The 22,988-nt window shown below is 37.1% G+C and overlaps 2 protein-coding genes and 1 long non-coding RNA gene across 3 annotated transcripts; 2 read left to right on the top strand and 1 right to left on the bottom strand.

Annotated features, from left to right (window-relative positions):
• The first annotated feature begins 1,717 nt into the window (after positions 1-1,717).
• Positions 1,718-8,336, top strand: LOC130425305 (uncharacterized). Its single transcript, XR_008907055.1, has 3 exons — positions 1,718-2,051; positions 8,055-8,139; positions 8,230-8,336. It is a non-coding gene; the product is annotated as an uncharacterized LOC130425305 (long non-coding RNA).
• Positions 2,845-16,781, bottom strand: lurap1 (leucine rich adaptor protein 1). Its single transcript, XM_056751549.1, has 3 exons — positions 16,471-16,781; positions 16,061-16,273; positions 2,845-8,686 (listed from the first exon to the last, which is right to left on the bottom strand). The coding sequence occupies exons 2-3, from the start codon at positions 16,253-16,255 to the stop codon at positions 7,970-7,972; spliced, it is 912 nt and encodes a 303-aa protein (XP_056607527.1). The 5' UTR covers positions 16,256-16,273; positions 16,471-16,781; the 3' UTR covers positions 2,845-7,969.
• Positions 16,782-18,955: 2,174 nt separating this feature from the next.
• Positions 18,956-22,623, top strand: ttc22 (tetratricopeptide repeat domain 22). Its single transcript, XM_056751389.1, has 7 exons — positions 18,956-19,578; positions 19,661-19,716; positions 19,789-19,904; positions 20,476-20,591; positions 20,827-20,988; positions 21,849-22,001; positions 22,080-22,623. The coding sequence occupies exons 1-7, from the start codon at positions 19,018-19,020 to the stop codon at positions 22,605-22,607; spliced, it is 1,692 nt and encodes a 563-aa protein (XP_056607367.1). The 5' UTR covers positions 18,956-19,017; the 3' UTR covers positions 22,608-22,623.
• Positions 22,624-22,988: the final 365 nt, after the last annotated feature.

The raw sequence follows: 22,988 nt of genomic DNA on the forward strand, positions 1-22,988 counted from the left end.
ACTGGACATCTTCAAAAGAAAACACCCCTCTCTGCCAACCAGCCCCTTGATGAGCATCTCAGCGGAATCAGTTGAGATTTACTTTGAAATGTAGTCAATATCTTCATTTTACAGCAAAAACATTGAATAAACATATTAAATGTTGTGGTGTGATGTTGCCTCTGGGTTACAAAGCACAAAATGTAAATGGTTAATTTTAAAAGAATGGCTTTTGATGATAAAAAGCTTTGATTTGGTCCATTTTATACAAGTAAACCAATCTATTTGTAAGTGTTTATCATTTAAAGTTCCAGTGTATGAAATTTAGCAGCATCTAGTGGTGAGGTTATGAATTTCAACCAACTGCATACTCCACCCCTCCCTTTTGAAGGATTACGTTGGCTGTCACTGAACTAAGATTTTTACTTCTTTGCCGATGGAGATAATGTTTTTACGAAATGCACTCTAGAGCAGTTTATCCGTTGAGTGGAACTGACAACACTTTAAGGTTTTTATCATTGTGTGCAGTTTTTATTTTGAAATTGCATAAAGAATCAATTCACAAAACAAATGCTAGCTTTGTTTGGTTAATGATTATAGCGTACTGATGGTATACCCATAAATATCTGCAAAAAACGTAATTCTACAAATGTTCGAGCTAATTTTCTATCTCACTCTCCAGTGGATGTTGATGTTACTGCCGGAACAAAAAAGGCAGTGAAGAAAGGCAAGCTGCGGTTAGGCCACAGTCAGGGAAAGACTTACGGCATTACTGTCTGTCTCATGTGGTTAACTAAAGAGTTTCTCTGTGTCAGATAGCTCCACTGGGGACAGCTGCTTTATAAGAAAATAGTTTTGTAATAAACCTCATAAAACAATACTGCACATTCATAATAAATATTTGCAATGCAATGTAGAATGTTTATAAAACAGGCTTTATTGCTGCATGTCAGAATGATTTACACAGTACATTCTACATGATTTGTAATTTTTCCAGCTACTATCTGGAAAATACTTGGAGAAGTCTTTTTTTTTTTTAAATCACCATGAGTAAGCCCTGGATAAAAGCTCGAAACCAAAATAGCTTCTCAAATGGACAACCAGAATGGAAAATGAGATTTCGTGGCAGGCATCAAAGTCATTGTAAATCATAAGATTTAACTCTACACTACAGGTGCCAAACCTTATCGGTGCTCGGGTGTTTTTAGAAAATTATGGCTGAGCACACGAATGGGATCTGAAACTGAGAGTTATACACAAAACCTGTAATAACAGCGCAGTGAAACATTATCTTCTCTCATATGAATCTTTGTAAACCTGCGTCCTCTCCATGGTTTTCCAAAGGAGTTTTATGGTCCTACCAGACTGTAAGCAAAGTAGTTGCTTTAGAAGGTATAATATTTTGCTTCAGAGCCCTCACGACCCATTATTTTGCTGTTTTTGAGGCATTGATTATGTTTTTGGGGTGTTTAACAATGAATGTTCATGTTTTTATAAAAAAAACGCTTTATTTTTTACATATTTCCAGTCAATTGTTCACCGCTGTCCCTGTTCTAACAAAACAACTGGATTTCTTCCCGTCTATATAAAGTCCCTCCTTCCGAAACGCTCTGATTGGTAACCTGACCGGGTCTGTCCTGATTGGTTCCCGGCTTAGAGAGTGTGAAGACGTCCCACCCAGGTCATATCAACGAGCTTCCGCTTCTCAGGCAGATGGATTGGTTGGTGCCCCTCTCAGTGCATGTGTATTCATAAAATTTGGCTTTTAGCAAAAAACAGTAACAATGGCGTCAACTTCACTTGATCCGTTAAAAACATTTGAATCGATCAAAGTGTAGCGGAGGTCTTCTAGTGCATGTGTAAACGTCAGTCTTTGTTAGGGATCTACTTCTTTTCCTACTATGGTGAGGGAAATGACTCCGGACCGAATGGTGTCAGATTGGTTATTATTACACTAATAACACAAGCGTCAGTTTTTATATTGGATTTGAGTTGGATAATAAAACAAGCAGATTAACCAGGAAACATTTGCAAGCAGGAGTCAAAGGACGTTTCATAGAAGTGTTTTAGAGGTATGCGCATACACACACACAATATCAGTGTATTACACATAACAGCCTTCACAGCCGATGTTAAAGTCATGAAAGCTGTTATTTGACCGTTGGCTATCTGAGAAAGTGTGTAGCTGAATTCTTATTATCAGGACTGTGATGAAAGTGAAGGTAGTTTAGAGCGTAGCTCAGTGAAATGTTTACAATCTCCAATAACCAAAGACTATTCCAGCGGCTCTTCCTCTTCCCTAAGGAAGACCTTGCCCGTTTTTATGCGTATTCCTTTTAGCGGAGGTTATTAAAAGCAATAGTGACATCATGTAACCGGGAAGTAGAGGGCTGTAGTCCGATTCCAGCCGTTCTCTGTAGTCCTTGACCAGCGATTCTGTTAAAGACATCTCGCTCTATCATTTTGCAGGTATTGTTTATGCTCTAACAGCAACATTACACACTAACTAAAGGTTGAAAATGGTATCACGGGAATGGAAAAGTCAGTAAAAAAAAATTACGCTCCGAGTGATCTAAATACTTTTACATGATTTAATATTTGTGCCCAATCTACAAATCATATGGTCCTCATTTTTACTTTTCACTTTTAACTTTTACTTCTTGTGTGATTGTTGGAGACCACCACTGACTCTATGTGGCTCCAGTGGCTTCTGGGATCTGATCAGTATATCACCAGCCAGTGTGGTTAGTGGTGAACTCGGCAAACACTCCTCTATCCAGACAAAACAAATATGCAACAATATTTGGTTATGCACATTGATGCAAAGACTGCAGAGGTTTATTATAAGGTCTTTCCATCACACAACTGCAACCACTATTTAACAGTAAAGTAACGCTTAGGTCAAAGCCATACAGGAGGATTTTGTTGCTATGGCAACAGTTGATAAATATTTAACCTTTCATATTTACACATTCTGTGCTATTGCAATTCGTCATTTCTGGAACTAGGAGTCCAAGCCTAAATTTAATTCAATTACAGTTTTACGTGATGAAACCAGTTCTACATTGTTTGTGAAACCACACTATGTGCTCAGTGGATACTTTTGCATCCTTGCAATTTAAAATATATAAAAACATAGGCATTTCTTTGGGCAAACAGGATGTAAGAAGCATTTTTTTTTTACTTTGAGCGGCTCCCCTTTTGTTGAGTAATGGTCAGGCGATGACAAACAGTAGCATGAGATCAAGGGCACTACAGGAACCAAGGACGATTTTCTTTCATCTTCAGAGTTCCTCATTTCTCCTGGTTGAATGAAAAAAACATACTGGCATTTCCCCTACAAATTGTTCCAAAGCAGTCAAAAGCCTCTTTAAAGCATCTTAGCAGAGTCTTAAAGAACGTTATTTGCATATTAATCTAAGCAAGGACACATTAGCTCGAGTGTGGAAAATGTTTTAAAGAGTTATTGTAAGAGGTGAAGCATGAGGCAACCTATAGATTTTCTTCCTTTTAAAAGGTGGAGCAAGTTTTTATCTAATTGACTGTATGTGTGGGACAAGTGAGCATAGATTGTTAAAAATTAGTGAATGTAGTATTGGATACATTAACAGTATCCTTTAGGTTACTATAATACAAAAATTTGAATACAAAACCAAGGTCTTCTTCAGATCCTCTGTTTGTCTCGAGAGACCTATAGCTCTCAATATTTTTCTCGATACTTTTTTGGATTGTGCCCACTGTACATTTTTCTGTGTTTAAACATACAGAATCATTTTATGACTGCTGTGTACATTTTTTGGTACAGGTTTGGCAACATACTAAATATATAGACTCCTCTAAATAGGCGCTCCGAACAAAGGGGTCATATGACACGGCTAAAACAAATATTATCGTGTGTTTTAGATGTAATGCAATGTGTGTACATGGTTTTAGGTTCAAAACGCTGTATTGTCCACATACAGTGCAAATTTGTATCTCCTCTTTGAAACGCACAGAATTTTTACAAAGGTCATCGCTCTGAAAAGCGAGGTGTGCTATGATTGGCCAGTTAACCAGTGTGTAGTGATTGGTCGAATACTGCAAGCGTGTGACGGAAATGTAACACCTCTTACCATATTTGGAACATTAGATTCCAAAGCAATTGTACTTACAGGTATGCCCACCTTACTTGCATTTACATTTGGGCGGTCTTGTAGATTTGTGGGGGTGTGGTTACACGAGGCACTTTAGGAAGGGTTGGTAAGCATACGCTTTAGATAGGATGCACCTTTTGTTCTGACACTTTAATTGTTGCAATTATACATGTCTAATACATGCATGGGCAACTTATGACACACCAAAGACACAAAAAACGAGTATTCGTGCCATATGAGCCCTTTAAAAAGCTGACAACAATTGGAAAGTGACTTTCTTGTGATCTGGCATAGTGTGTTCCAACAATTTTGCTGATGTAGGAAATAAAATGCCATTGGTATACTATAGTGAAACTACTTTGCCCTGTGCACACTTGTGTCATAAACCAAAACAGTCTCACGGGATATTCAGATGTCAAAAATAGGCAATGCATGTTTTTCTAGGATTACACAGCCCCCAAAACTGACAGCCGTCAGATTAACCCAGAAAGCTGTTTTAAAGCACAAACAAGTTAAATAGGCAGAGAAGGTGCACACATGCTTGTTGTATAGAGTGTGGTGAGGTAGTCTATGCAGCTCATTTAACAAGAAGGGTTAGCCGACATGCTAACTAAGCACAAATCTCTCATTTGGAACCCATTAGGTAAATTAAGATCTTGCTGTGCTGTTTTGCCACCAAAATTGTCAATGCAAGAGCTTTAAAGTAAGTTTTTTAAAAATCGCCGTCATTAGTTTTGCTAAGAGGAGTTAGCTCATACTGCTGACTAGCAAAACAGAAGAGATGCTTCGGTCCAAACATCCATTTATTATGTTGAACTTTAAAGTGATTGTTCATCCAAACATGAAAATTCTGTCATCATTTTCTCACCCTCTTGTCTTTTCAAAACTGTATGACTTTCTTTTTCTTCTTTTCTTTCTTCTGCAGAACATACAATTAGATATTTTGAAGAAAGTTGGTAGCTGGCACCCATTCAGTTGTATTGTATGGACACAAAACCAAGTTAATAGGTACAAGTTAACAATGTTCTTCAAAATATATTTTTGTGTCTTTTGCGGAAGAAAGTCAAATAGGTTTGGAATGACATGAGTAAATGTAAAATTGTATTTTGGTGTGAACTATCATTAAGTGTTTATTTTAAATATACATGCTCCGCATTGAGTGAGGGTTGAGTTTTTAGAGTATAGCCTATGACTGGAACACAAAAGAAGATATTTTGAGAAATGTCTAAGTGGTATTGTGTCCATATAATGGAAGTCAATGTGGGCCAATGTTATTTGGCTACCAACGTTCTTCAAAATTTCTTCTTTTGTGCTCTGCAGAACAAAAAAGTCATACAGGTTTTAAAAGACATGAGGGTGAGAAAATGATGAAAGAACGTTCATTTTTGTATGAACTTAAGACTAGAGGTTTCTGTAATAATGTTTCCTTTTGTATCCTTTATTATATTTCTCTCCATCCAGTGCAAGTCTCATTTCTGAAGTCTCAATTGACTCTCTCTCTCCCCTCCTGAATCATGCTCGTGCCATCTCACACTAACATCTCCACCTGTTGCCTGCCAAAATTCATCTCGTCTCCTCCTCTTCACACAGTGGCTTCTGAGATTTTACTGTCTCCATTTCCTAACCAAACAGCTGAGCAACACACATGCACAAGTTTCACTCATATTCAGTAGTCATGGAAACACTTTCCTGAAGGCACAGACATTATTAACTGAGAGTGGGTGTGCGGAAGAAGAGAATTGTCTGTTCAGTTAGAATACTGTCCTGTTATTCTCCACAAAACAAAGCCAGAAGTGCATATGCACTGCAGATAATACAAACGGAATACACAGGTTTCACATGTTTAAAATTATATCAAGTACCATATTACATACAATAACGGCCTATGTTATTTTTGTGAATACTGATAGTTCTGCAGTTCAGTATTAGATCAAAAACATTGTACAACAACGCAGTTCTTCTGGCATACAAACATAGGCAATGCAGGATCATATTCGGTGAAAACACTGTGACAATCCAAATATAGTTACATCGTATATAGAGATGAATGAATTGGATAGCCATCTCTGAGCAACTTTAAATTAAAAGTGCACATTAGGTGCTAAATGTCATCCATAAATTTACAAATGCAAAGATCATAGCACGACCAATGGCCTCCATGCATTTGTATAGTGTAAGAATATGACTCCAATGGAACTGTGCAGAGATGATAAACTTGACATCTTTCACAAAACCGAACTGATCTCAAGGGAAAACATAACTATTTCAGGTCTCAAGTTCCTATGAATTTGAAGGATGTGAATTGTACACGATTTTAAGGAAAAGCGCAAAGGTCCACCCAAAAATGTACATATGTGATCGTACAAACTCACACAAAATATGAATTACAACCAATTTGATAAAAAGTTAAATAGTTATGAATTTTCATGAGACTCTGTTGTCAGTAAATGATCTGGATGACCTGATTTACATAAGATTTATATTACAGCATTTTAACTGATTTGTTACATAAGCATTCTGACAGACAAATAAACAAGCAGTTTTCATATAAACATATTTTTCAAACAAGTAATGTGATTGTATAAGTAATTGTCAAAGGCAACTCAAGGGTGTTGATAATTTTGAACTCTGCCTTTAAAAGGGTGACATTGTAACAGATGGGAACATGCGAGGTATTCCGAATGGGTTTGTTCTTTGACCTTTAGATGTTAACTCAAAGAAACCCATTCTGAAATGTCAATGCAGAGAAATTTAATACTTTGGTAGTAAAACAGGGTATGATTTAAACATTCCCTCCTGTTTGAGTAGAGAAAGTGCTACACTTCATTTTGTCCATTGTTGTAATAACCAGCAAGGACAAAATGGTAGGCAACAGGATAAAAAACATATTCTATCTACAAAGTAATAAAATAAGCTGTGTTTTTTTAACCTCTTGGATTGTTTTAGCTAAAGCTTTGGTCCACTCTGATATTTTGGGGAAAATATAACTGCATCATTGCTGTGATGAATCTCAATATTTTTGTTAACTTTAAAGTTTTTGAAGACTTTAACAGCTTTATATCTCAGACAGGCTTAAAATAGAAATATATCTGACAGGAATAAAGCAAAAACAAAGAAAAATTAATGAAGAACGCAATAAACTACTGATTTGGTAAAGACAATGTGACTCATTAATAAATACTTGTGCTAAAATTGTTTAGATTTCAGAAAAGATTATGTTTCACGAATAAAAATACACATCTAAACCCAAACATCTACACAATTTAAGGAAATAAATTCTGGATTCTTCAACATTGACCACAGTCTTTTGTTGTAACAAGTTGCAGCTTCTTTTTGTTTCTCAAAGTTAAATATGTGATTTTAAAGGAATAGTTCACCTGAAAATGAAATTTCTGTCATGAATTACTCACCCTCTGTTTGTTCCAAACCTGTACACATTTCTTTTTACGGTTGAACACAAAGAAAGATATTTGGATGTTAGCAACAGACAGTTTTAGGGCACCATTGACCACCATGGTAGTAAAAATTACTGTCATTTTCCGTTCTGTTATTTTGAGGAATTTGGGAAGGTAAACTGTTCTAGGGCACCTCTGACTAACACTTAAGTTTTTCCTAACATTTTTTTCAAATATCATTCTCTGTGTTCAGCCGAACAAAGAAATGTATACAGGATTGGAACAACTTGAGGGTGAGTAATTCATGACAGAATTTTCATTTTGGGGTGAACTATCCCTTTAAAGAGATTGAGGTTGATGTAATAAAAAAACATGTTTTTTTTTTAAACACCAGCTCAGTGTTGAGCAAAGAACAACACCAGGTCAAACCCAACAAATCTGGTTTGATAATACTGTACATCATTACAAAAATGTGACATCATCCTGGGACTGCACCCAACGCCAGTGCGCATCATACTCCAGCTGAACTTTGCCATTCATTTTGCAGGTCTCCGGCTCGACCTTGCCATTCTTGTACGGTTTCATCTTAGGGCTTAGATTCTTCCCCAGCTTCTCAGCCAAACAGGCTCTGGGTGAGTCTGTGCCAACAATTTTCTTCACTGCTTTGTCCAGGATTCCATTGGTTTTGTTGGCCTTTGCATTATTAGTGTCTTTTTTGACAGAAGGGTGTGGTCTTCCCGTCTCAGACGCCGCCTTCCAAACCTGAGCATCTTCTTTAGAAGCATTGGAACTGACTTGTTGAGATCTTGTACTGGATCCAGTGGCTCCGCTCATCCCTCCTCCGGGACCTCTGGAGACCTCTGTCCCAATTGGAGTACCACAGAGTATCGAATCAGTGCCGCTGGAGGGGCAGTGCTCATCCAGATCATCGGCTAACGTGTCTAAATAGCTGCCAATGGAAATGTTGTCTAATTTATCATTGGGGTCCTGCAGGCTGCTCCAGCTGCCCCTCCAAGATGTGTCGGGACCCTCCCCCAAGCTATACTGGCTGCTGGTCAGACTGCTACAGCGGCTGGTGAGGGCGCCGCGTTCCTCCAGAAGCCATTTTACCGCCTCAATGCCCTCGTGTAATGCTATCAACTGGTTTAGGATCTTGACATCTGCCGCTCGTAGATGAGCCTGTCCACAAGAGGAAATACACAACTATTAGAAATTGTGCTTTTTAAGAGTGATCTAGTCAAAAACATCTACAAACAAATTTACAATCATTCAAAAGATGTTGAAAATGAAGATGAGCTTTACAGTATTAAATAACTATTTGTCAGTCTAGTTTTTTCAACCCTACACTTAATAAAAATCCTGTAAAGAAATATAACTTTTTAAGCAGCTTGGGTACCAGAAATACACTCTATGACAATGAACATTTTATTTTTTTAGCACAATTGATAACAACTTCTGTTGACCAATGTGCTTGCAAATCATGCAAATATCCCATCAGCCATACGCTTATGAAAATAAAAATGATTTTAGCCTGGACTAAAAAGCAAGGTTTTTTATTATTATTATATATATAGGTTTTGTTTATAATGTTAAGCCTTATTTTTATTACAGTTAAAAATCTTTTCATTTAACATTGTTTAAACTAAGAGTATTTAATATGCAATCCCTAACTTCCACTTCTATATCGCCATCTCTGTCTAAAGCATGAAAAGTCAAATAATATCAAATTGACATTTCCCCAAAATCACTGAATAACTCTTTTTTTGTTTTATTTAGGTTACGGATTGCATCTTTAACACTATAAAGCAATAGGTCAACAGAACGGAACATTCAAACAGAATATTAGTGCTGATTGTTGAACAAGAGTTCTGGGGTTCGTAAGCATGATTGGAGTTCAGTGCTGACTGCAGCCGGAGGTCCATTACAGTAAATGCTGTTGAGATTTATAGATCTTCCTGACAACATCCATTTCTCTAGCAAGGCACTCATCTGCTCTTCCTGATTCCCACGGCAAATAGGCTAAGTAGTTTTTATCTGTTACATGTCTAATGCGAAGCATAATCTTAAACCAGACTGAGACAGAATCTGCAAACTTTTTACTTATTCTGAATTTATTGTTTTGAATGGTTGGGGTAGAATAATAATTTGATCATTAAAAATCATATTAAATATCAATTTCCCAAAACATTTCAATAAATCTGTAAATCAATAAATGTTTTCCATAAGGAATAGTAATGAGAATGTCAGCATTGTTTATAGAACAAGACATCTTACATAGAAAATTATTTACATTCACATCAGTGTCTACAAATGTCCATTTGTTGTGATCCCCTGCGCTCAAATCAAATTACATTTTTCCTCTCCATATATATTTTTTGAATAGATTCTCATTTTATGAGGTATCACATCAAAATGTGAAGAGACTCCTCTGAAATTCCATTACAACTATAATACCATGCTTAATTTGGCAGCACTTTCAGATTTTTAGGAAGTTAGGCATTTACATGTAATGTGATCTACAAAGTCTTGAACTTTCTGGCTCGATGAACAGTTCTCAAGCCTAAATATATATCAGTTCCCATCAAACACTCCTACTTACTCCCAATCAATCACACATCTCTCTAAGAGCTACTTGTGCAAGATGCCCTTTTAAGATATAAAAACACAAAACATAAAGAGCCATAAGAACACAGAGTAGCTGTCATGCTATGTGTATAATCCATTAAAACAGTATAATTTTCTGACAACTAGTTATATTTCAGATGATAGGAAATGGTACTATGAATAATGTTCTTGAAAAAAAAACTCACAACCGGCTTTAGAATAGTTCATTTCACAGAGCCTGTCATATTCTTATCCTATACATGCAGGCCTGCTGTGTAATTTAAAGCCCATAGAGATCTGCTGACGTCAACCACACTAATTACAGTAGAAAAAAAAGAGTAAAACACTGTGGAAAATAAGAGCGTGGGAGAAAAAAGGGTTGGGGAGTAGAGACAAATTTAGAAAACAAAATAAACATGCTGAAGAAAATGTATAGCTTAAAGGACTGTAAATCGCTTCAGTCAATTTTAAAAAAAAGCTTCTGCAAAATGCATAAACATGAGGAAAATATTGAAAGCAATATTGCATGTCCATGGAACACAGATACAGATCAAATGTGTCAAATATGTCAAAAACTATATGAATTTGTACAGTAAACAGGGAAAGCTATGTACATTAAGATATTTTGTGACCAGATTGTAACAACTCTGCTTTGGTTGGGTTAATGTGATTCTGCATCTCAGTCTGCGTCACTGAGACTAATAAAAATTCTCATAAATATTCTCTCTGTCTCAGCAATGATGTGGTGAGCAATAATCTGGCCAACAACTCCTGTCTGTCTGCATCTCTATAACTGTAAAAATAAAAGATACAACAGCAATCCTTCTGGATGTCCAAAATAAACTGTATAAAACCATTTTAATTCACATTTATTCACTTTAAATTTAATTGAAAAATCTCTGTTGAATGCAAGATAGGGATTTCCGAAACATCGACAGGTTTCTGCAATGGTTCACCTGACCCTGTCTGAATGCATTTCATGGGAAGCGTGTACATAAGACTCATTCTTGTGTGCAAAAACAGTTAGCTTTGAGGTGTCAAGATGATTTGGAGTTAGACTATTTTCAACTTGACACACAGTCTTTAAACCCAACACTTGTGACAAGACAGAAAATGTCAGAAGTGACACAATAGCTTAAATATCCATCTGAATGTGTGCCAGCACATAAAAAGCCAAAACAAAGCCAGTCCTATGGGTCAATTTTTCGAAATCGATATTTTTACATCATTTGAAAGATGAAAAATTAAGCTTTCTATTGATGTATGGATTGTTAGGATATGATAATATCTGGCGGTGATATAACTGTTTACATCTCTGGAATATGAGGGTGCAAAGGAATCCAAATATTGAGAAAATTGCCTTTGAAGTTGGTAATAAGAGGCCCTGTTACTGGCCATTCACTCACGGAAATAAGTTTTAATATATTTACGGTAGGAAATTTACAAAATATCTTCATGGAACATTATCTTTACTTAATATCATAATGACTTTTGGCATAAAAGAAAAATCTATAATTTTGACCCATCCAATTTTTTTTCTCTTTTACTAAAAGTGTTCCCCTGCTCCTTACGACTGGTTTTGTGATCCAGGGTCACATATACTCTAACAACTACAGTAAAGCAAACAGTCTAACAGCTAAATTTAAAATAATTATAAGGAAAAAAATCACATATATTAGAACTGTTAAAGGTCAAGTGTATGAAATTTAGCGGCATCTAACAGTCACATTTAAGCTTCTTTGCCAAAGGAGATAACGAAACGTGCTGTACAGCGGTTTTTCCATTTAGGGCTACTGTAGAAACAACATGGTGAATTCTATGCAAGGGGACCCCAAGGGTATGTAGATAGAAGTATCTCATTCTCAGGTATTAAAACATTACACTTCATTATATAAGGCCTTAATGCACATCTAAAGACATAGTTATGTATATTTCCTTGCCTTTCTGTCAATTGATCCTCCTTAATCTTACATAGGAGACCTTTAACAACTAGTGTGACCATTTCAAGACTCATCTCTATTTTTCCAGGAAGATTCGAAGATATCATTAAAAAGACAATTTTACCCTATACAAATGAGACCTATCATTATAACCCCGTAAAAATATACTGTTGCAGTGATCACTGTTTTTATGAACCGAAGCTTCCATCCTTCCAGTCTGCAAAGCCACAGTGTGACCCACAGACTCTCCTCAGGGAGAACATTCCACAGTGTCTGAGGCTCACGCTGGAGAACTCTCTTTATTCTCACGGCCAGGAGAATACCATTTCCCCCACTCCTTAAAACCATACATCTAGTGTTCAAATCCCTGAAGCTCTGCAGAACTCATTTTCCATTCCGTGGTGTCCTGCTCTGGTGAATATCACACCACGTTGCTGTGTGTGAGTGTGTGTGCATGTGTGTGTTAATGAGTAGTAATTTATCTAACTGAATCCCACTTTGTCTTATTACACAGTAGCACAGTTACAACAGTCACTGAAACTGTATATCATAACATTATACAATAGCCAGATTTACAATAACACATATTTTCTCAATTATGGCATTCTGAGTTTGGAATAAAACACATCATAGATAAGGAGGCTTTTAATCCTTGAGTCACGTACAGTATGTGAAGAATGTTGAATGCCACTTTGAAATACTGTAGGGTACAACCACAGCGGTAAATGTGCCTCAATGATTCATATTGAAATTTACTTTTTCAGGATGAATAAGAAGTGCCGCGCTGGTTCCCCAGACTTAAAGCCTATGTATTTTTCACATAGACTTTTGGAAAATAAGCTCTGTTATTAAAAAAGGTTTATGATATTAACATGTTTATGTCAAAAAAAAATTACCTTTGAAACCGAAATACAATCGGCCAGTGGTAAAAAGCTAACATGATGCTATAAACAGACTTGTGCAAGGCCACCAAGCCTCCAACAACTCTTTCAAACTTTGTTAAAAATGTGTTCCATGGTAAGTAATAAGTCTGTGAATGAATCTGCATCTACATTTTAAGAGATTTGTGCTCATGTTGCACTTTTGTGAGCTTTATAAACATGATGATGTCTGACGTCCCGGCAAAAGGAATTAGTTGCTTTTAGCAACTTGTTAGCAACCGCCGTTTCTGAGACAAGTTGGGTTATAATTGGTGTGTTTTATGTCATAGAATAAAACGTGAAAATCTTTAGAGGTTTTGTTTACCACAGACCTTATTTCAGGTGATTTACCAAAAACTCATTCAAAAAACCCATATACTTGGGGCGATAGAACAGGAAGTCCTTATATGCTAACTCGCTTCTGTTTGCATACAAAAATGTTCATTCCTGAGGTTCTCAATGGGCGCTGCCATTGTTCGGCTACCAACATTCTTCAAAATATCTTATTTTGTGTTCTGCAGAGGAACAAAAGTAAATGTAATGAGTAGATGTATATGATGACAGAATTTTTCTGTGAATTATCCCTTTAAAGGCGAATTCTGTGTTTTTTTGTCATTATGGGGTCGAACCTTCTGTTTGCGGTGCAAGTAGTGGCAGAGAAATAACCCACTTCACCTTCAGAAGAATCGTAAAACGTGTCCACTCAATTTGCGTCCTCGCTCTACAACAAAGCAATATTACATAACTGACAGGATCTCCTATATATCAGCATGCCACCTATCTCTCTAGTTTTTTTTCTAATCTCCATGTGCCCCTCTATTCCTCTGTCTCATCGCCTCTCCTCTCTTTCCCCTCTCGTTCAGATAGGAGAGTCATCTCCCTTCCCTCCATCTGTCAGCACAACATCCCCTGTGTTTCCCATCTGTGTGTCAAGCAGGGAGAAAGAGAGTGGCATTCACAGGCGGCCAAGATCCTGAAAGTCATTCAGGAGACCTCCCTCTCTCTCTTTCTTCATGCAGATCACAGGTGGCATAAATAACAAGCTCCTTGTTGGACTTCCTGAAAATGACTTTCATTGCTTTGTAATGGATCACATAGAGTTTATTCGGCACACAGTTCTTACACCTATTATGGTGCACATTAAAGAATTTCTGCGAGTGTGTGTGTGCAAGTTTGGTTATATTGATGAGGGCGAAATTTGTGAAAATGTCCACACATATGCAGTTAGTATAACTAGAGATGCACCAATATATTGGCCGATAATCAGTATCGGTAAATAAAAGCAATTTTTCACATTATCGGCCGTAGTTTAAAAACAGTTGTTGATCAGGGCCGATATATTATGTCTATCAAAAGGGGACAGGAAAATGGAATGAAGTTGTGGTTTGTATATAGAAAATGTTTTTTTTTTGTTTGGAATAATAGTCATTACATGAATAGATAAAGTTAAAAATACATCTTCAGAGTTGGTATCGGCAGACATCACTCTGAATAATCGGCTATTGGTATCGGTGAAGACATTTAGTAGCGGTGCATCTCCAAATTGACTTGTAAAGACATTTCATGATGTCTAAAAGATCCTAAATAGGATAGATTATGTTTGTCTGTTATATCTAATAATGTCAATAGGTTTTTTTGTGAGGGTTACGTTCATTGGTAGAGTAAATATGAGCTTATTACAATAATTTTGTGTCTAGCTTCGCAGTCTATGTGTGTCACTGACTAGCATAGTCACAGTGTGAGTTAAAGTTCATCAACAGTTGGGATCCAGCAGTTCATTGCTAATAGGAAACAGTGTGAAATGGCATCAGGAGAAATATTAAACCAAAACCATGTCTTTACACTTAATGTGAATACAAAAATACTAGATTGCAAGTGATTTTACATGTAGTCTCAAACCACTTGTAAATTCTTGCCATTGCAAATCAAACCTGTTCTGGGTTTCATCTACACAAAGAATCTAAATTTGGGTCTATACAGACCTGAAACAGCAAACCACTGACATATAATGTCTGAATCACTGAAGCATCCACATCAATTTTCACTGATAAATTAAAAACGCTGCCTTTCACAATCCGTAATGTAGCTGGCGGTACAGTAGCTTACTTCATGACAGCTTTAAGGCCTTTAAGAAGTCAGTAAAGTGCACCATAGCAACAACATCAGGGTCCATTTCCTTAATGGCTCCACATTCCACTGGGGAACAAGCTAATTTCCCTAACTACGACAATTCTTTATACAGCTCAGAGCATATCTGCCCCAATAGCTTGAAGTTACGTTGGGGTACAGTATAAATGCACTCCAACTATAAAAAGTGCATCAACAAAGATATTCGGTTGCAAGCGTTTTACGTAGCTGTTTGTTAAAACTGTCATTTCCTGTATGACAGTTAGGAGCTTGTTTCAATGTGAAATTTACTGTTTGGCAACGCTGTGAGAAATTCTTTTGTGTCTGGTTGATTTGGTTTGTGGAATGTGGGTTGGGACCCTTCGAAATGAGAAAACAACAACAGTGATCTACTTGGGAGTTCGGTTATGAAAAAATGCAATTACTGTATGTGGGTAAGAGCTTCAGTTTTTCAAATATTGTATAGAAATAAGACAAAACAAGTTAAATTCTATAGGTATGTGACAAAAAATAACAACAAATAGAAATCAAAGAAGCCAGATGCTTTATACTTCATGAAGTTGGAAAATTACATTTTGAATGGAGAATAAAATGTTGTATTATATTTTTATTTAGTCCTCGCTTCTCTTAATGACACAGAGGATCTGTATTTGGGATGTAAACGTGCTATGAGCGTATTTCCGAAGAAATGTGCATTAACACTTATACACACATGCACATCCATGTGGGTAAAAAATGACACGCTTAACTTGCTGGGCAGGTCTAACTAACACATAGGACAGCAGCTGTGGAATCAGTATACAGTGCAACCAAGTCCAAGTCATTTAACTGTACATGTTGTCACACCATCCACATATTTAATGTCCATTTAAATTGGAGCATGCAAAGTGTTCAAAAGAGGATCACCTTGTCAGAAACTCTTTGATAAGAGATTTAGAGAATAGTTTAGAAAAAGATCTTACCATTTCCATCTTAAGTTTTCGGATCTTCTCGTCCAAGCCCTTTTTCTCCGTTTCATTGTTTTCAGTCTGATGATGAGAGAGAGTTTTGTGGTCCTCTCTCATCCACTTGAGGAGTCCCTCTGGGGTCTTTCTCCCAACTTTCACCTCCAGGTCCTTCAAATCTGGGACTGAGTCACATGTATTGCTTTCCTCCATGATTATAAAAAGGATCTCCTTAAAGGGAAAGGAACACAGGAACAGCTACATGGATTGCTTGATAGGATTTGCTGCACGAATACTTTGACTGACAGTATCATGCTAAGAAACACTATGCACTACGCTTTAAATAAAATCGCAGTCCACAAATCCGCTCGTGCATACGATCAATTACGTAATGCATCTGAACGGCTCCATAAATTCAAGTGACATACCTTATTAATGTCTGAAACGTTCACGCCAATGTTTTCTTTCCCAAATGCAGGCTGTGATATCTCCTTTACTGTGAAAATCAGAGCACCTGAGCATGATGCGCGTCTCTTCCGAGATTCGTCGTTTATAAGGTTTTCCGTCTACACGCAGTTTTAACTCCACGGTTGTGCTAAGGATGCCATGACTGCATTCACTTGAATAATAGATGAAGTCAGGTCTTGACAGGAGGTTTGGTCGGGCGGAAGGTTATGTCCTGATGTGCTTGAATCATACTGCTGCTGAACTGAATTCCACCTGCATGACAGCAAGGCTAAAAAACACACATCGCGTAGCGCATATAAGTTCAGAGCCGTAAATACTGGAGTAGACACGACCGAATGAACTGCGCATTTCACTCCAAGGAGACTTATAACTCGTGCACAATGCAGTACTATTTTTATATATTTTTTACATAATTCTCGTTATAGTTACCACACATTTACAGTGTTTAACCAGGATATTAGATCATGTGTTCATGCACGTATCAAAAACGTGGAAAAGATATAGAGCGTGTTTTTTTTTATGAAAATCTGTCATCAAATGACATGTGTTTGGAAACAGGAAAATATTAACAATGTTAAAGATAACACTTACTATAAGTATTTGTTAACGGTGAATGTATAAGCTTAGCTAATAAACAATTTAGTGTATCAGTGTTTATTAATCCCTGTTAATGTTAGTTCATGTCAAAACAGTTTATCATGTTAATTCATGGTGAATTAACAAATGATAACAGTGACAACATTTGATTTTATATTATTTAGGTTAGTAGAAAATGCTGAAATGAACATGAACTAACATTAATAAATGCTGTATTGGTATTGTTCATTGTTAGTTCATTTTAGCTACTGCATTTAACAACCATGGACAAAGAGCATCTTTGTAAAGTGTCACCAGGATATATATTAAAAAGTAACCTATATAGCATATGCTGAGGTTATAAATTCCAGACTGTAGTGGGCTACTTCTGGTTAATGCTGAATATTCAGCACCATTATCTGCTAACTTTGAAAACAGACGTTTGAGATTTTTCCACCGCAGTTCAATAAGTAATCTGCTTCGCAAACCCTCTGAACAGGAAATGGTGAGTTTTTTTGTGGTTATTTTTCCATACCAATGATAAACGTTATGATCTGGACCACATATTATAGGTATGCGTTCTTTTAATTTTCTGTCACACTAATGTTTTCTCAGGACTGAGACCAAGTAAAGATGACGTCATGAAACGTATGCTGCAGCTACTATCAGGATCTCCCCCTGTTAAAGTCATCATGGACAAAAACAGAACAGTAGTGTGCTAAGAAGCTCACACAACAGCACATATTTCCTGTCTGAAGTAACCAGAAAAATGTCACTGTTCATTGATACTGCTTCAATTCGGGCAGATGAGACAGAAGATAGAATGTCTCTTATCTATACAGAAATATCAATTCTAATATCAACTTTCAGTGATCACTCTGCTTAAATGCATAGTTCATGCCAACATATATTCATGTAATTCAATTCAAATAATTTTCGTAGAACACAAACTGAGATATGTTGAAATGTTGGTGAATGAGACTATAATCACTAATACTTTTAATACTGTATATCGTGTTCCATGAACAACAGAAAGTAATTCTGGTGTGGAACACCATAATGTGAGTTGTTTTACCTTAATAAGCTACATTAGGTCCCACTCTCCACATTTATTAACCTGGAGAGATAAGCCAAATACATGATTGGCAAGTGTTTGACAACTCCTTAAGACAATAAACCATTTTCCAACTCAAACTGTTAAGATCCAGAAAGACAGAATTTTTTCACATATCTGAAGACATTTTTGACAATTCTACCTTGTATTCTTAACAGTCACAGTTTTTTGTGTACATGTTCTGCATATTTGGTGAAAGGTTGAAGTCTAGTGGTCAAAGTGAGAATTGCATCTACAAATTTAAAATCATTAACTTTGGAACTTTACAAAAAAAAGTGTATAAGAGTCAAATTTTAGTTTTTCTGTTCAAATAATTACCTAGGTACATTTTATAACACGCAGTATATCTGACACAAACCATGTTTAAGGTCTTTTCATGATTATTGGGAAAGAAAACAGGTCAAAGGGTTCAATCCTATAGTTTTTTTACTGTTTACAAATCAACTTTATAAATGTAACATTTAAACTACAAGATTAGATTTTTCACAGGATTTTGCTTGTTTGTTTCTTTCAGCTTTTGGCTAAAGACAAACTACATGACACCAAGGTAGGTCTGACTTTAGAAAGCATGTCTCATACATCACACACTTCCTCAAGCCAACACCCAAGTTTTCCTCATTATTTTAAATAGTTAATTTAAAACAACAAATGTTTACAATGGGTGGGAAAACCTGTTACATGAAGCAAGAAAGTACATGCTCTTTCTCACATTTTTTTCTCCTCTTCAAACCTGTATTTCTTGTCTCACCTATAAGATAGCTGAACTAAAGAGCCTCTATCTCAGTCAAGCATTGTTAGCTCGTGTGTGCATTTGACCATGGAGGACAGCACAGAAGAAGACATCGAGTCTCTGATCGAGGGAATGGCCTACATCCCTGGCCACTTTCATTTGGAGCTGCATCTGAACGGTGAGCCCAGTGGACCGGCTCTTCTTCGCCACCGAGACACCCAGCTCAAGAGGGAGAGCCTGAGGGCTGAACTGGAAGCTGAGCCCGGACGATTGCAGTATGCTGTACGCAATATGCTGGGCCTGCTGGCATTTCATATGGATGAACTGGAGGTGGCGGAGGAGGTCTTTCGCACCATCTGCACGGAGGATCCTGAAAACCTTAATGCCTGGGCCAACATGGGATACGTTTATGAACGCATGGGACGTGAACTCGAGGAGGGCGACTGCATGGACCGTGTGGCTGCCCTCATGGGCCCCGAGATGGGGGAGAACCAGGCGGACTGCAGGCTTCGGGTGGCACGGTGTTTGGCCGAGCAGGCATACGCCCATCCTCATGATGTGGAGCTGGAGAGAGATGAAGAATCACGGGAGAGGTTGACAACTGCGCTGATGTTATACAACCGTGCACTTGATTATGGAGGGGAACATGTAAGGAACATAGTGGAACAGTCTTTCTAAATACAAGAAGTAGGCCTAGATACTTTGATATTGAATTTGTCTTTATGTGCAGATACCAACAGAGGAAAAAAGAAGCTGGAACTTCAAAATGGCAACAATTTACATAAGGTAGATTTTCCAACACTATATTTTGTAAGAATTTGACTGCATGAGGTCACTAGAACTTTGCTTGGGTTTCAGGTTAGACGGTATTGTGAGGGATTCAAAAGACATTGAAGACACAAGATTAATCTATTTCAACAAGGCCCTCAAGCTTCTCACAGAGACTATCAAATCTGAAAATACACATCTCAAAGGTGATTTTTTTTATCCATTAGACATAGAGAAGATATTAGTCCTGTTAAATTGATTAATCACGATTAATCCATTCCAAAAAATGTATGTTTGTTGCTATAATGTGTGTGGCGTGTATATTTATAAATATACATATTGAGTTAATATGTAATTTATATTTAAATATACATTATGTATAAACAATTTTAATTACTAATATATAATATACTATATAATATACTACATAATATACTTGTATGTTTGTGTTTTTGTACAATTTGTATAATCACAAACATTAATTTCGGAATCGATTAATCACAATAAATCGATTTGAAAGCACTCGAAAGTTTTGGGTTTTAGCAAAGCTTATTCAGTGAACACAGTCAGTTCCTGTGCGTCTCCATTAAGAGACAGTTAAACAGACCAGCCTTTCCAGTTTTGTGTTGGATCTTGGAACTTGTTTGGATCTTAAATGGCTTCTTGGCTCTAGCTGATATTCATGTCTTTCTTTCATGTATCTCAGATGCCAAGCAATCATTTACACAATGTCTTACGGCAGTTCCTTTTTTTCTCCGCTCAATCATCCGTCTCTAGCCCTGGGCTGGTGCTACATAGGTCTCATGCTGGAACGAACGGATTTCACCACAGTGCCAATGTCAGTTCATGACTGTGGTTTCTCTGGATCGGACCCGCTTACATGCTATGGATCGGTACTGGATGTTAGATCTGGAAAATATTTTGACTGTCGTATTTTCCGTTAATAAAACAATATATTATAAAGCTAATGTTATAGTAACCAAATAGGCATTTTTACTAGTCTGAGGTTATCCCTGTGACGTGTACGATTATTGTAACTCAATATGTACAATATGTTTCAATGTAAACTCATTAATAATGCAGTATAATAAGATCAAATTATCATATTTTTACTGCTCATTTCAACAGGCCATTAAACTCGCTGCAGAAGATGCATTCATACTCAACAGGCTAGGGAACGTGTTTTTCCTGTCCGGCAAACTGGACATGGCCACAGGTATCTGTAACATGGCATTGAGCATCCTTCCGGATGCTGAGCTCAACTGGCAAGCCTATTGCACACGTGCCAAGGTAAGAACTGCTTGTGCGCCACTTAACCAACAAGTCATTCGGTAATTCAAAGTAATTACTTTCCATCGTTTTACTAACATACTGTATAAATGACAATATATTGACAAACGTGACCCTGGACAACAAAATCAGTCTTATGGGTCGATTTTTTTAAATTGAGATTTTTACATGAACTGAAAGCTGAATAAATGAGCTTTCTATAGATGTATGAGGTGTTAGAATAGGACAATATCTGGATTCTCTGACGTCGAACTCTGAATTCTGACAGTGCAGAAAAATCAAAATATTAAGAAAATTGCCTTTGAAGTTGTTAATCACGGGCACTGTGGCAGGCAATCCATTTACAAAAATAAAGTTTATATATATTTAGGGTAGTAAATTTACAAAATGTCTTCATAGAACATGATCTATATTTAATATCCTAATGATTTTTGGCATACAAGAAAAATCACTCATTTTGACCCATACAATGTATTTTTGTCTTTTACTAAAAATGCTCCCGTGCTACTTAAGACTGGTTTTGTGATCCAGGGTCACAAATGATGAGTAATTCGTTACTTCCTACTCAACTGGGTTATTCAAACGAAATCAGATGAATTGAATACATACTTAACACACCTCACATGCCTCCGGATAAAGGATGACTGTGTTTATCCGAAGACAAAAGCACTACTCCTCAGAACCTCACCCATGCGTATCGTGTCAGACTAAAAATGTCAATATAGACATTCTGAGTGTTTCAAATGTTTAAATGTCATTTCTGAAAAGTATATTTTCTCCTTTCTAATGATTTTCAAGGTCACCCTTCCAATTATTTCATAACCAATGAAAGTTATGAAAGCTATGTACTTTCTCTCCAGCTTGGCATCACAATTTACGCAAAAGATCTGGATAAAGCCAAGTGTGGTCTAGGTAGTCTCCCCGACCGTAAGATTCTGAAAGAAGCTCGTGTTGACCTGGAACGTGTTTTGGCTGTCCGACCCTGTTTAAGGACTCACCTGGAGATGGGTCAGGTAGGTCAATAATGCAATGTAGTGACGAAAATAATACAGTCTCACTTTATAAATAACACATCAATCACCTTTGAACAGGTTTACTACTACATGGGTGTGGACGCCCTGCAGGAGAGGCTATTGGTTGATGAGATAGCAATAAATCATGCCCTGGTCAGTCTGGCAAAAGCATTGCAGTGTCCATTGGGCTCCACAATCTCCAAACTACAACTACTACGTGGTCGCTGTCTGTTGCTGAAAGGAGAGGAGAAGAATGCCATTGACTGTTTCAAGAAGGCGCTTGAACTGGAACACCCCAGTGTCCGAGATATGGAGGTCCTGCGCTGTCTCCTCCAGGCAGTTCTCGTGAGCTTCACCCAAAGCGGAAGGGACACGGATGATGCTATTTTACAGTTTGAGGAATGTTTAAATCAGGCAGAGGAGCGATATGGGAGGAATATAGTCCAATCTGAGTTGAAGTCACTGTGCCGAGCACATACAGATGAGGTGACTGAGTTATCAAGGGATCTGGTGAGGAAGGGGAGGCTGGAGGTGGTTAAAAAGTTGCTGGAGTGCATACAGCCACAAGGAATAAAGTACAGACTGGGCAGGTCCATGTCAATATGAAAACAGCCTGTGGAGTAGTGAGACAACCACAACATGATCATGGTCTAAATGGAGAAGGCATCACTCTGATGGACATTTGTGTTATATATTGTATGTTTGGAGTTGTGCACGTTCCATATTATTTAAGAATACTGTAGCTACTCATTTCAAAATTGAAACAATCATTTTTGGTTGATGTTATGCAGTCAAGGATTTTAAACAATTACATGTTTTATATTACTTCTGTCAACCCACTTTGGAATGTTGTCTTTATGACATCTTTTCCTACAGCACACGCCACAAAGCTTGAAGAGCCAGTTATACAAGACTTGGGTGTTTTAAGCTGGAGAAAACACTAGGGTTCTTTAAAATTAAGTATTTTATACAAAACCAAACCAAAAA

The sequence above is a fragment of the Triplophysa dalaica genome, chromosome 6, assembly GCF_015846415.1.
Source record: "Triplophysa dalaica isolate WHDGS20190420 chromosome 6, ASM1584641v1, whole genome shotgun sequence".
NCBI classification, from domain to species: domain Eukaryota; kingdom Metazoa; phylum Chordata; class Actinopteri; order Cypriniformes; family Nemacheilidae; genus Triplophysa; species Triplophysa dalaica.

Bases quoted from the DNA above. Each gene is read 5' to 3' on its own strand.
- lurap1 (XM_056751549.1), bottom strand. From the start codon at position 16,255: ATGGAGGAAAGCAATACATGTGACTCAGTCCCAGATTTGAAGGACCTG. The intron at 8,687-16,060 runs GTAAGATCTTTT...TCTTGTGGACAG, and splicing joins GAAAACTTAAGATGGAAATG to GCTCATCTACGAGCGGCAGA.
- ttc22 (XM_056751389.1), top strand. From the start codon at position 19,018: ATGGAGGACAGCACAGAAGAAGACATCGAGTCTCTGATCGAGGGAATG. The intron at 20,592-20,826 runs GTACTGGATGTT...TCATTTCAACAG, and splicing joins CGCTTACATGCTATGGATCG to GCCATTAAACTCGCTGCAGA. The intron at 22,002-22,079 runs GTAGGTCAATAA...ACCTTTGAACAG, and splicing joins CTCACCTGGAGATGGGTCAG to GTTTACTACTACATGGGTGT.